General features: G+C 27.9%; 2 protein-coding genes and 1 long non-coding RNA gene across 5 annotated transcripts; 2 read left to right on the plus strand and 1 right to left on the minus strand.

Annotated features, from left to right (window-relative positions):
- The first annotated feature begins 1,186 nt into the window (after window positions 1-1,186).
- LOC109809380 (G-type lectin S-receptor-like serine/threonine-protein kinase CES101) lies at window positions 1,187-4,807 on the plus strand. Of its 3 annotated transcripts, XM_083074723.1 has the most exons (7): window positions 1,187-2,511; window positions 2,779-2,886; window positions 2,971-3,176; window positions 3,239-3,449; window positions 3,530-3,767; window positions 3,858-4,008; window positions 4,086-4,807. In XM_083074723.1, the coding sequence occupies exons 1-7, from the start codon at window positions 1,314-1,316 to the stop codon at window positions 4,098-4,100; spliced, it is 2,127 nt and encodes a 708-aa protein (XP_082930849.1). In that variant the 5' UTR covers window positions 1,187-1,313; the 3' UTR covers window positions 4,101-4,807. The 3 variants fall into 3 exon arrangements, with proteins under 3 accessions (XP_082930849.1, XP_082930848.1, XP_082930850.1); XM_083074722.1 differs by having other exon boundaries at window positions 3,858-4,807; XM_083074724.1 differs by lacking the exon at window positions 3,858-4,008 and having other exon boundaries at window positions 3,530-3,583.
- Window positions 4,808-6,628: 1,821 nt separating this feature from the next.
- Window positions 6,629-8,644, plus strand: LOC109808315 (uncharacterized). Its single transcript, XR_002240590.3, has 4 exons — window positions 6,629-6,785; window positions 6,934-6,989; window positions 8,133-8,174; window positions 8,261-8,644. It is a non-coding gene; the product is annotated as an uncharacterized LOC109808315 (long non-coding RNA).
- A 2,759-nt stretch (window positions 8,645-11,403) lies between these two features.
- On the minus strand, window positions 11,404-13,064 carry LOC109808964 (uncharacterized). Its single transcript, XM_020372166.3, has 2 exons — window positions 12,771-13,064; window positions 11,404-11,863 (listed from the first exon to the last, which is right to left on the minus strand). Exons 1-2 carry the CDS (start codon window positions 12,987-12,989, stop codon window positions 11,675-11,677), a joined length of 408 nt encoding a protein of 135 aa, XP_020227755.1. The 5' UTR covers window positions 12,990-13,064; the 3' UTR covers window positions 11,404-11,674.
- Between the last annotated feature and the right edge of the window lie 1,196 nt (window positions 13,065-14,260).

Consider the following 14,260-nt stretch of genomic DNA (forward strand, 5'->3'; position numbering starts at 1 on the left):
TAATATAATGTCTTTATTCGCTCATCTTTTCCCTCAAAATTGCACTGTTTATAGTCTATGAAATAATATTTTCTTTAAAATTCTAACTTTTCTTCCTCAAAACTGTACTGTTTATAGTCAACGATATAACGTATTCTTTATAATGACGATATAAAATATCTTCTAATTTTATCAATTTAACTATTAAATCATATTATATTGATTCAATGTATACCAAAATTAAAATAATTAAAAAAATTTACAAATATGTAGTCAAGTAATAAAAATTTAAAAAGTTTAAATGTATATTATATGTTAAAATAAAGTAATTAAATAAAATACTAGTATTTTAACTTATGTAATACACTTAAATGTTTATTATATAATATTAAAATTTATAATAAATTATATCTAAAAATATATATTTTTCTTGAATATATAAATTATATTTAAAATTTGTATAAATAAATATTTTAAACATATAAATTATATTTTAAATTAATGGTAAATAATTTATATTATAGTATCAAATTATTTTTATTTATTGATAATTTATTTTAAAATATTAATATTTAATTTATAAATAATCATGATAAATAAAAATTAAATTAAATAAGAAGTTAAAATAATTTCTACAAACTCTCTTATCTTAGTTTTTAAGTAGGATAAGTTTAGCGAATTTAATCAATCTTATATAAACTTTCAACATGATTGTTAAAATTTAACTTTTTAATTTGATTGATAGCGGCATAGGTGCAAACCTAATTGAAATCTTTGTTGTTAGTGTAATGTTTTTGCATGTCATTTTTGTTTTAAAAAAGAAAATTTTAACTTTTATAATTACTCTTGAAAGATGTCATTCTTTTAACAAATTTGATATTTCATGTCCATGTGTAAAGGGAAAGAAATTAGAGAAGATAAAATAATAAATATTTTGAAATTATTTATTTTGTAAACTCTAAGTAGTATAATATTACTTATTATATTACGATATACTTTATTGACATAATAAAAGTATAAAGGAAAAATAACATATGATGTAATAATTTTTTAAGAATTAAAATAAGATAAAAAGTGATTTGAGAAAAAAAAAAAAAAAAACTCATAAAAATATCTAGCAGCGACTTCTACTTCATTGCATGGGAACAAAATTAATTTCTATGCATGAAAGCAACATAATAAAATTCAAAGCGCGTGACCTGTTAACATACATACCTACCATAGGTTGACCTAAGTCCAGTTACGAATAAAAATGTACAATATGTCAATTGTTTGAACTTTGAACTTTGAATATTTTGGATGATTTAAGTGACATCGTAGGTAACAAAACAGCAATGGAATCAAGCAAGATGACTGTGTTTCTTTATCCTTCATTTGTACTACTCCTTCCCTTCCTAGTCCTAGCCATAGCCCTCATCCTACCAAACACTAATGCTGATAACATTGCCATTTATTGGGGTCAAAACAGTGGTGAGGGAAGCTTAAGAGAAACATGTGAAACTGGGCACTACTCCTTTGTAAACATAGCCTTTGTTAACAAATTTGGAAATGGTCAATCACCTACACTCTTCCTTGCCCATTGTGACCCTGTTATGGGCAATTGCTTTTCAATTGCCAGAGACATCAAAAGTTGCCAAAAACAAGGGATAAAGGTGATGCTATCAATAGGAGGTGCAAGTTTTAGTTACTCTCTTACTTCTAATGATGATGCTAAAAATGTTTCTTATTATTTATGGCACAATTTCTTGGGTGGAAACTCATCTTCACGCCCACTTGGAGATGCCATATTAGATGGCATAGATTTTGCAATAGGGGGGTCCCCTTCCACACAACATTGGGAAGACCTTGCACATCACCTTAAGTCACATAGCACAAGAAGAAAAAAAGTCTACTTAAGTGCAGCACCTCAATGCTTATTTCCTGATAGTACACTTGACATAGCCCTTCAAACAGGACTTTTTGATTATATTTGGGTACAATTCTACAATAATCCCATTTGCCAATATAGCAAAGGTAACATTGATAATCTTTTAAATGCATGGCACCAATGGACAACGTCATTAAAAGTAGGGAAAATATTTTTGGGTTTGCCTGCATCTCCGACAGCAACTGTAAGTGGCTATGTTCCAATTGATTTGTTGACCTCTGAAATCATTGATGTTATAAGAATGTCTTCCAATTATGGAGGGGTGATGCTTTGGTCAAGGTATGATGATAAAAAGTATGGATATAGTAAAATGATTTCAGAAAATCATATCTGCACACAACAAAGACAAATAAAATGCAAAAGGCACAATAATGGTTTTATTGAATCTCTAGGCTATATGGCCACAACTTGTTTCATAGTTTCTGAGAGTGAAAGCATTGGTAGGCTATGTTGTGAGGTTATATGTAGGAACAACTGTTCCTGTAATGCTTATGCTCCGTTAAACTTTGTTAATAATACTGGATGCCAATTATGGAGTAAAGGAGCAAGGTTTATTAAAGGTTCCACCACACATTTGCAGCGAGTTTACTTTGTCAAACAAAAAGGTATGCCTAACTAGCTAATTTGCATCATCACCATGTTGTTGTGCATGTTTTGTCAATTCGGTCAAACACTTTAGCCATTAACAATTGTAGTATATAAATTACAATAATGTATTAAAAGGAAGCTTTCATAATAAACAATACATACAATATGCTAATATTCTATAAGGATTTTTTTCTTACGAGAACTAAATATTATACCTTATAATATCCACTTTAAATTGTACAATCAGTTCCATAACTTTCAAATTGTCTGTTTATAAGTAACAGTAAATAATAAGTGGTGGACATGGCTTATCATTGGCATTGGAGTAGCTATTGCAATACCTTCATTCTGTTACTTATACTTTGTTTTAAGGAGACGATACAAAGCTGAAGGTAATTTCTTAAAGAAATTCTTGTATTCTTAAAATTTTTGTCATGATTTATAACTTAAATTGTATTTCCATATGATTTCATCAGTGGATAGAAAAATGAGGCAAATGAAATTGTTGACCGAGGTTGGAGGTAATGCATTGGGAAACTATGGCAAAGCCAAAAAGACTATGAAAGATGGAAAGACAGCTAATGAGATTGAGATATTCAATTTGGAATATATCATTGCTGCCACAAACAATTTCTCTCTTGATAATAAGCTAGGAGAGGGTGGTTTTGGTCCTGTCTATAAGGTAATGTAACTTACTAAAATTAAAGCTATATTGATATGCATCTGATATCATGATAATTTCAGGGAAACTTAATTGATGGACAAGAAATTGCAATAAAAAGACTTTCTAAAAGTTCAGGCCAAGGGCTAACAGAGTTCAAGAATGAAGCTAAGATTATGGCCAAGCTTCAACACACTAATCTTGTGAGGCTTTTGGGATTCTGCATCCAAAGAGATGAAAGAATTCTAGTTTATGAGTACATGTCCAACAAAAGCTTGGACTTTTATTTGTTTTGTAGGTCTCACTACCTTGATACACCATGGATTTGATATGTTCTTGATCTAGTGACTAATATCATTCTTACTTTGAAGCAGATGAAAGTAGAAAGAATGTGCTAGATTGGAAAAAACGTTTCAACATCATTGAAGGTATTGCTCAAGGACTTGTTTATTTACACAAATATTCAAGATTAAAGGTGATACATAGAGACTTGAAGGCAAGCAATGTATTACTTGATAAAGAAATGAATCCAAAAATAGCTGACTTTGGCATGGCTAGAATATTTGGATCGCAAGAATCTCAAGAAAATACAAATAGAATTGTTGGAACATAGTAAGTAAAATAATTAATCTACTTCAATATTATCTACAAGACTTTTAAATGATTTTAAATACTAAAAGTTAACTATTTTTTCTTTTTAAGTGGTTACATGTCTCCAGAATATGCCATCAATGGTGTTGTGTCAATAAAAACAGATGTATATAGTTTTGGTGTGTTGTTGCTTGAGATTCTTAGTGGGATGAAGAATAATAGTTGCATCCACTCAAATACCCCTTTCAATCTCATAGGACACGTAAGTTCCACAAATAACTATTTCATCATATTTAAATTTTAACTTAACTATCTTTTTGGATCTTGTCATTCTTTTAGGCTTGGCAACTATGAAATAGAGGTAGAGCTTTGGAATTGATAGATCCATCATTGATTGAATCATACGCTTCCGATGAAGTGCTGAGGTGTATTCATATTGGACTCATTTGCGTACAAGATCATGCAACAGACAGACCCAACATGCAAGATGTTGTTTCGTTTTTATCAAACAATACCATCCAACTCGATCAACCAAAGCAGCCAGCATTCTTCTTGCATGTGATTGTGGAAGAGTTAAGGTTGCCTAATAGCAAACAAGAAAGTTTTTCTCTGAATGATGCATCAATTTCTACTATTAATGGTAGATGAATTCCATCATGAATACAGTTTTGGCCGAGTAGACTTATACACATGTATGTAAATTAACTTCAATTTCTTTAAACTAATTCATGAGATTTTAACACCTATAAGTAAAAATTTATTGTTGGAATACAAATAAAGCTCCACATCATTCAAATTATTGTTCTTTTACGGGTGACTTGGAAAAATTTAAGTCAAGGTAAAAAATTGTTGAGATGTCTTTAATTCTGTTTATTATTATTTCATCTATTATTTGGGTTGTAATGGGGTATTTAGGGTTGTTAATTCATATTCTGTCTGTATTAGATATATTTATGCTCATTCAAAAGTTTTAGTATCATTATAGGTTTTCTATGTTTTATTATTTTTTTAATATACTTTATCTACTCTTTACTATTATCATTTTTATTCCCTTAATTTTTTTTTCTGTTTGCAAATTTGATACTCATTATTTTAATTATGTAACTTTAGTTTATCTATTAAATTCATATTTAATATTTAACAAAAATATTAATGCGACACCCTGCTGCCATGTCAACGATTTTATATATTAAGTATTAATATAAATTAATAAATTAATTAAAATTCTACAATTAAAATTATAAAAATCAAATTAGTGAAGAAAAACAGGAGAATCAAATTCATAATAAGGAGAACATTTTTTTAGAAATGATGATAGAAAAAAAATTAAGTCTTTTTTTTTAATCAATTTATTGTTACCGATTTTCTTTCAATTATCATCAAAGTATCCCGTACTTGAGTTTTACACAATTTTTATGCCAATGAAACGTTAGTTCGTGCTTAAAATTTTAAAATCGTAAAACATCATTCTTGATTTGTTTTTATTTTTAAAACTAGAATAGATTCACCGTAAATACACGGATAAAATACCAAATAAAATTATCTACTAAATTTAAAATTAATTAAACTGTAGTTAACATTTAAATTAGTTTAAATAATTCAATTACGTGTAAAAAAAACTAATTTAAGAAAAAATATAGTCATATCAAAATTATTAGAAATTTTTTACCAAAAATATAAAGATAATATTGTTTTAAGAATGATGATATATCATATATATATGATGAAAATAAAGAACAATGATATATACACATCTTTCTACATTTTATTTTTTCAGTAACACCTATTATTTATATTTATTTCTCTTATCACATTAATGTATGTATATTATTTTGGGTTTAATTTATTTTTTACCTAATGTTTGGTTATATATATATATATATTTTAGTTTAATAATTCAATTTTTTCATGCAAATCTAGTATTCATTCAATCGTAAATATAATTAAAATATATATTTTTTTATATTTTATTAATTAATATAATTATATGAATCAAAATTATTGTGTAAATCTAAAAATTTACACTAAATCTTATACCTTTAATAATTTTTTATATAATATAAATTTAATTATCTAACTATTGAATTATGTAATATAATACTTAAAATCATGTATATTAAATTTTAGATGATTTGAATTTTTCTAAATATATGAATTAGGGTCATTTATAAACCTAAAAACTTACACTAAATTTTATACTTTTAATAATTTTTTACATAATGTAAATTTAATAATCTAATTATTAAATTATGTGATATTATACTTAAAATTATGTATATCAAATATATTTGAACTTTTCTAAATATATTATTCAAAATGAATATTTATATATACTTTAAATATCATATTATATGTTAAAATAAAATAATATAATGAGTTACTAAATAATTTTAAAATTACAAACTTATTTGTGAATTATCAAATGTATTATTTAGTTTACCAAACATTAAAAAAATTGATCCTATAATATATCACTTTATTTTTTTAATTTTAATTCTTATAAAATTACTTTTTAAAATGGTTTTTGACAAAATTATTTTTTAAATTTAGTTTTAATTATTTTTTAAGTCTTTCTAAAATAGTATTTTTTTTGTCTAACAATTCGTGAATAATTTACCTTTAGTTTCTGCAATTCATTTTGTCATTAAAAAATTATATTATAAAATTAAATAATTATATATAAAAATTATTAATTCTTTTAATAGATCAAAATACTAAAATTAGAATATAAATTATGTGCCTATTATAAAAGTTATTAATTTTTTTATATCAAATAAAATATTAATTGAATGGGTGGAAGTATAATTGTTTTTTTTTTTTCTATAGCCCAAAAAAAGATACAATTAATTTTCCGAAATCCGAAAATTGAGTTACGCTTATCCAAATGAATGCGTACTATATATAGAATGGAACGGGAGGAAGAATAAATATGAGGCGAGGGTAAGGTCGCGTTTTGTTGTGTCGTGCGCTGTCTCCTTTGTCGTTTTTGTGTTCAGACCGAACCCTAGCTCCGCAGCGCAACCATGTCGACCAAGCAAGGTACCGCCTTTCTTCTTTCTCCGTCCTCTGAACCCCCGATTCCATTGATTTGCACCTTCAATTTCAGATCTGATCATAGGGTTAATGTTTTTTGGGTTTGCAATTTATCTGATCGATTTTTTTTTTCTTTCTCTTTTGTGCTTTTTAGGTGGAAAAGCTAAGCCTTTGAAGAAGCCCAAGTCTGATAAGAAGGATTACGACGAGGTATTTCCTTGAAATCCCCTTTGGTCGATTTTTGTTGTTTTTAATTTTTTTATATTATATTTAAATTGGTGTGATCAAAGATTAGAATGTTCAAGGTTGATTCACTTTGGTTTGAGGATTGGTAATAAGTTTAAGGAAGAGGGAACGCAGGATCGTTTAGCCTTTTTTGGACTATTGCTTGTTTTCATTATGAATCTTTGAATTCGTTTAATATAACTGCTCTTCTATTATCCCTTGTTTGCACTATAGGTTAGTTTTTCATCCGGGCTGTCATTTTCTTTCGTTATCCATTTGTTTTATTTTTTCCTTGTTGCATTCTACAGAAACAAAACTTGGTTAATCTTGGAAGTTCATCTTTTGTAAGATTAGCAAGAAAAGAATGTACTTAACTATAAATATACATGTGTTCGTGTAATTATTTTTCTTTCGTTTTCTTTCTGTTTGAAGCAACAGGATTAGATTGTTGTGCTTAATGAGCAGGTTGATGCTAGTAACGTGTGTGGTTTGTTTAACAAATCAGAACGAAGGGGTGGATGTGAATATAAGAGCAGTTTTGAATGGACAGTGAATATTGTTACGAACCTAACAATTATGGTTTAGACTCTAAAGAAAAACAGGACCTCGCAGTCCCAAGGGAGCATTTTGTAATATTTTTATTTTGTTCTGTAACCATTCTGCCACCTTGTGACTGAATTTAATGTGAATATCATTAAAGATTCATTCTTCATCATTTTCTTGAATCTGTTGGACTAACTATCCTACTCTATCATCCACCATAATTTGAATAGTAGAGGCAGCAGCTGAAGATATGGGAGGGACATGAGAAAAGTATGTGAGAAGCAGTGTGGTTTTGCAATGTAACCACCTCCTCACTATGAATGTGGGCCAAAGGGCAGGGGGGGAGCTAGGCAGTCATTTTGGTTAGGGAGGCTGCAAGAACCCTCCAATATCCTGTTTCATCTTATGTGTTTTATGCTATAGAGTAGTTTCTTGGGTATTATGTTGTTTGTTCACTTTGTTATGAAATTTTGGTTTTGAGCATGATTGACATGATTTTATTCTTATTGGTTTCACACAGACACAGCCCTGTGTCAACTTCTGAATCTGGTTATGACCATGCAATTTATTGTTTGTATTTTGTAGATTGACATGGCTAACATTCAGAAGAAAAAGGAAGAGGAGAAGGTCAGATATTGTATTGTGATTTAGTACATGGTACATTTTGGTTATTTTTTGTAATAGTACTTAATCCTGTTGCTTTCACTGAACAGGCACTGAAGGAGTTGAAAGCCAAGGCACAACAGAAGGGGAGTTTTGGAGGTTCTGGGCTCAAGAAAAGTGGAAAGAAATAAGGGCTCTTTATCATGATAATTCAATACTGAGATCTATAATTACAGATGTGACCATAAGAACTTCTCTTATTGTGACCTACTTTCTTGCTAATATTAGTACGAGGTCTGTCCATATGTAAGCTGCAATAAGTTACTTATTTGTAGCTTTATTGTGTGTTTCTCATGGGGTTCTGATAACTAGTGTTGTGGATTTGATATAGACTTGTTCAAGTAATAATGGCTTGGCTTTCAACTGCTTAACATTTGTCATGATTCATATGAGATCCTTTAGTCAATATTCAATTGTTTGGCTTTTGTTCTTCAGTATTTTGTTGGATATGCGTCTCTAAAATCTTGTAAATTTTCTTAAGAAGAAAATTATAGAGGTGATGTAGCGAGTAAAATAGAATTAAAAAATTTGATGAGAGTTCAAATTTTATTACATTATATATAGATTCTTATATGACAATAAATTAGAAATTATTAAAAGATAAATTTATAATGAATTTATGTTAGATTGATATTTTTTATTTTATGATTTAATTTTTTTTGGTAATTATTTTTATTTTATATAAAATAGAAATATATTATTTTAATTATGTTTTTACTAGTATATTTTTATGTAATGTTATTTTTACATAAAAGTATATATTATGTTAGTCTTTTGAAAGAAAGAATATATCTCTTTTATTTAATTTACAAATAATAAAATTATAGATTTAATTACTAATGTATATGCAAATGTTTTAATTATTTTTTTAAAAAAAAAATTGGATAGGGTTAAAGTGGGTCAATTTCTCATCTTATTATTTTTAATTTATTAACTCACTAAAATTAATTAATTTATCGTTGAGGTGAGTTATAATTTTTAACATGTTTATTCTAGTAAGTGAATCTGTCCTATTCTGTTCTTTGATGGATCAAGATCCTGTTTTGCCTCAGGTGATCCATTTTGTTACCGTTACAAATCCATTTGTTTTTCCTTGGTTTTTATTTGCTTGGTTGTTTTCCAAAGAATATTATTATTTTCCTTTTGCTCTTGGGTTGGTGATAGAGACACCCCTCTTCCCCACCCAGAAAAAATAACTCTCGAGGAGACTCCGAAGTTTGTTTCATAATTGCTTTTATTTTTTTATTTGTGTAAAAGAAGGCATTTCGTTTCATGATAAATTCTTTTAAATATAAAAATAAAATTTTTTACAAAGACTTTTTTGTCTTTTATCGAACAGTTTATGTAATATTTATGAAGGGTTAAGCTTATAACAAATTATGTGTATATCAAAATAAGGAATCAATTTTATATTTATATATAGGTATAGATATCTTAAAGTTATTTTTATTGTTCTTAGGAGTTTCTCTAAATGAGTATTTATTTAATATATTTTAAATGAATTTCATTATTTAAAATAATTATTAAATAGTTAAAAGAATGATGGAGCATAATGAAGATGTAGTGACACTTGTAAGATAGGTTAAACTATATTTTTGGTCCCTTTATTTTTATCAATTCATTATTCTGGTCTCTTTATTTTAAAATAGAGATATTTAGTCTCTTATTTATAAAAATACAAAATTTTGATTTTGTCGTTAATTTGAAATTCGTTGATTATTAAATTTTGATTGTGATATTTAGTGATGTATATAAAAATAAAAAATTAAAAGATAACAATTCTTTAATATATTTTAGCGAGTCATTAGTATTTATTTTATTAATAAATTTTAGTTACATGTTTTGTTTTAGTTTTTTTATCTACAAATATTATATTATTAAAATGTCACATCATTTAAATATAAATAAGTGTTAAAATTTAATGATTAATAGTTAACAAATGAAATAATCAAAATTATGTATTTTTAAAATTAGATGAATTAAATCTTTTTTTTTTTTAAGTAGATGAATCAAAATTTCATATTGACAAAAATAGAGTCTCCAAAATTACAATTTAACCAATAGGATATAAAGGTTTCAAAAAATTAAGATAGAACAAATTTTGACAAAAATACAATATCTTAGAGGGGAAGATACCCGCATGAGAGTAGGGTCCTATGGTTTATAGGAGAAAGTTATTGATCATGACTCAAGGTATGTGATGATTACAAACTCTGTAGTATTGGTGGCAAACACTGATCGCATCTCGATGTGAAATGCAGTGGATTGGAAGGTGTTTGTTGCTACATCCGAGATTAACAGTTAAGGTTTATACTATATATATTTTTTTTTTTCATTCACAACTCAGCAACTCATTTGAGGTTCTGAAACGAATCTCACATTTATACATCACGTTGATATATCAAATAAATTGCAAATGCATGACTACTGTGATATTATATAGAGAGAAAAAAATCCAATGAACTGCAGAAAAAAGAAGAAGAACTAAGTGTAACAAAAAGAAAGATGGAATTAAATAGCCGAGCAGAAAGGTGATAACAGAAGAAAAAAGAGATGAAAGCCGAGCATAAGGATATAAACAAAATAAAAAAACATGAGAAAAGTATTAAACACAGAAGAAAAATATAAGGGGTGGGTTGCTGGAAATGGGAGAGCAGAAAGATTTAAATGAAAATGGGGGAGTGAGACAGCTGAAGAAATGAGTCTTGTATTCTTTATGACTTCAAAAAACTCATGATTTATATGTTATGTGATGAAAATTGGTCAGATCAACTGGACCTTTGGGGATTATTTTTGCCGTAACTCTTGCCATAAAGAACTTTTAAAGAAATTTCCAGCACACCATAGTCCATCATTTAGTAACACTGTCATGCTTAGAACTGAATACAGAGACATAAACTTGGCCCCGGTTGAAATCCAGTTAGCTTTTTACTTAATAAACAATGACTCTAACTCTCTAAAGTTATTGTCAAATCGATTTAACCACTCAAGCCCATGTATTAACCCTTTATTACTATTATTAATCATTTAACCATCTGATTACTGGAAATAATAATACACCATTATCCTCTCGATAGGTTAATACCTCCTTTTAAAGTACAATCTCCATCTTCCTAACAATTCACGATGAATAATCCAATCAAAATGGAAGTTGCATCTTAAACAATAAATCAAGGTCCATCAAAACGATGTGTAGGTGCAAAAAAATAGATTAAGTGAAGAAAAAAATTACTTCCTACAAATGTGTTCGTAGCACAAAATTGTTTATTTTTTGTTTTTTTGGGATGGATTGAAGCTATAACTCATAAGTGCAAGGGGCGGCTAGAAAAATTTGAAGAAAGCTAAAACTTCTGATGCTATAGGTATTCATATGATACCCTTACATAAACTCCAGCAAGCAACAGTATATGGCTTGACATAGCAAGATAACTGGAAAAATCAAGACTGACTACTTATTTACTACACTATTGCTTTTCGGGCTTATCAGGTTCTGGCTCCTCCTTTTCAGGTTCTTCCTCTTCCTCTTTCTTTTCTTCTTCCTCTTCATCCTCTTCTGGAGGATCTGCAGGCAACGGAGGCGGCAAAGGTGTCTTCATAGGACTAAATTGAGGGAATATATCTGGCCTTCGTCCAGGCTTAGGCCTTTCCCACTCCTGTCAGTATATGCATTCGACAATCTATAAGCTTGTGCATTAAATAACCACATATTGAAAAAAAGAGGGTTCAAAATCTAACAAAACCCAACATTACCGAAATCTGAACTTACGGTCAGAGCCACCAGATTATGGGCACAATGAAACTAAAATTCCAGAAAAATGAGTGTGGTGCTAACTGTTATTTCTACCTAGACAAATTCCCTTCTATACATTATCAAACTAGAATTATGCATCATTTACTTGATTTGCTTCAGTTATGCATTAGAAAACATCATTTTGGGTCAGTTTGAGTAAACTTCTCCAGACATACTCCTAGGAGAAAAAATAGTTAGAAATAAAATAAATTCTCTATAAGCTAAGCTTATGCATTAGCTAACTTCTAAAAATTCTCTCCTATTAGTTTCTCAAAAATCTCATTTTCAACTTATATATAAGCTAATTTTATGAAGAAAATTATTTTATTTTTCACTCCTAGAAATGTACACGGAGAAGCTAACCAAACATATCATTTATCAAATTTGCTAAAGGTATGCATGAGAAAATTGGTGGCACTTATCGAATTATCCTAAACTCACCGACACAGACTTATAAGTTGGCCATTTCTTGACTACTCAACATACAAACACTGTGATCATATTATTTCATAACAACTAATTGAATAATTTGGCGCTCTGAGAATATTCTAGAAACTAGCATAAGAACTAACGGGAGGCAAGATTGATTGCATGCCCTGAACCAAGAATCAACATAGCAGGGTGCATGAATTGGTGCGCAACGACAGAGGTTGAAAGAGTAATTAAGAATTAAAGCATGTGCGATTAAAACCTTCCCCAATCTAAATCCACATACTGAAAGTAAACTAAGGAAAGAGGCAGCAAAATGAAAAAAATAGGGAAAAACGTACGATTGGGAAATCGAGAGGGGAACGGCGAGTCATCTTCTCCTCGTCGGGAGCCATACGAACGATGTGTCTCCGGAAGCGCGGAAGAGGAGAGGGAGAGCGAAAGGCAACGATGGAAGGTGGTGCAATTAATTTGGAAGAAGAATAGGGTTTGGGAGAAGAAGAAGAAGAAGAAGGCGGTGGTGTGTGAGTGGTGTTGAGACTCACCAAACCCATAGCCATGCCTTGCCTGCGGCTGAGCAACACCTAATCCTAATCCCTTCTCTTCTCTCTTTATTCTTTACAATAACATCAAATAAGTCGGTTTATTTTTTTTTTTTCTTTTCTTTTTCTCTTTCTACCTGTCCAATATATAAATCTTTTCTTATAGCCACTAATAATATTTTTTTTTATTAATTTTGTTATTTCGACTTTTGTCGATAGTGAAATTAGAAAATTAAGTGATAAAAATGTAAATAAAAATTACTATTTTAAAGTGTTAACGAGTTGGACTAGTTTAGATTAAAAATAAAAATTTAATTAAAATTAATTAATTTAAATTTTATAATTTATAATTTAATTTAAAATAAACTAATTCGACATTGATTAGATTAATTTCATTTAGGTTGTTGAATATTCAATGTTTTTCTTTAAAAGAATAAATTAAAAAATAATTTCTTTTAAAATAAATAGATTTTTTAATATTAATTAAATTAGTATATTGTAAAAGAAATTAATTAAATTAATATTTACAATAGTTTTTCTTAATTTTTTATTTGAAGATTCTAAATATATTAGAGTGTGCAAAAAGATCACATTTAATATATTTTGATATTATGTTTTCATTTCTTTAAGTATTTTGAAAAATAAAAGAAAGAGAATCTTTTAAATATAATCACCTCGTGAACTGAAGTACAATAATACCGAGAAAGTTTTTGTGAAATTATAAAAGCTTCTCATGCAATGCATCTCCTCCTGGACTGAATTATAATAGTATTGTCTTTTTTCTTATAAAAAAAAATAATAAAATTTGCCCCTTTCCTATTACTTCGGACAACACAATTTATAAAATGAAAGCAATTTAAATTGGAAAATAAAACAGGTAAAGTTTTTCATAGTTTATCCATTTATCACTACTTTATTAAACTAATTTACATGAAATGGTAGAAGATATAAAAATGAAATAAATGCATTTTAAGTTAAAATCAAATTTTGTATTCGATGTGGAGTTCATTATTTGTCTTCTATATCTTTCATAAATATTTAAAGTCAAATTATTCTTTTATTTATTTTTTATTTAATTGGTTTAATTTAATATTCTTTTTAAAAAAATTATAATGATCTTAATTTTTAAAAATTGACGTAACATTTTTGTTTAATTAAAAGAGATAATATTATATTATTTTTAAAAACTGAGGAAACTAACACGAATCTTTTAATAATAAAGGAATAAAATTAAATCAATTAAGTAAAATAAATTAAAAGTAATTTAATCAATATTTAATTATTCTTCC

Source organism: Cajanus cajan, chromosome 5 (genome assembly GCF_000230855.2).
Source record: "Cajanus cajan strain Asha chromosome 5, NIPB_CcT2T_4, whole genome shotgun sequence".
Taxonomy (NCBI): domain Eukaryota; kingdom Viridiplantae; phylum Streptophyta; class Magnoliopsida; order Fabales; family Fabaceae; genus Cajanus; species Cajanus cajan.

Bases quoted from the DNA above. Each gene is read 5' to 3' on its own strand.
- LOC109809380 (XM_083074722.1), top strand. From the start codon at position 1,314: ATGGAATCAAGCAAGATGACTGTGTTTCTTTATCCTTCATTTGTACTA. The intron at 2,887-2,970 runs GTAATTTCTTAA...TGATTTCATCAG, and splicing joins GAGACGATACAAAGCTGAAG to TGGATAGAAAAATGAGGCAA. The intron at 3,177-3,238 runs GTAATGTAACTT...TGATAATTTCAG, and splicing joins GTTTTGGTCCTGTCTATAAG to GGAAACTTAATTGATGGACA.
- LOC109808964 (XM_020372166.3), bottom strand. From the start codon at position 12,989: ATGGCTATGGGTTTGGTGAGTCTCAACACCACTCACACACCACCGCCT. The intron at 11,864-12,770 runs GTACGTTTTTCC...ATATACTGACAG, and splicing joins CCCCTCTCGATTTCCCAATC to GAGTGGGAAAGGCCTAAGCC.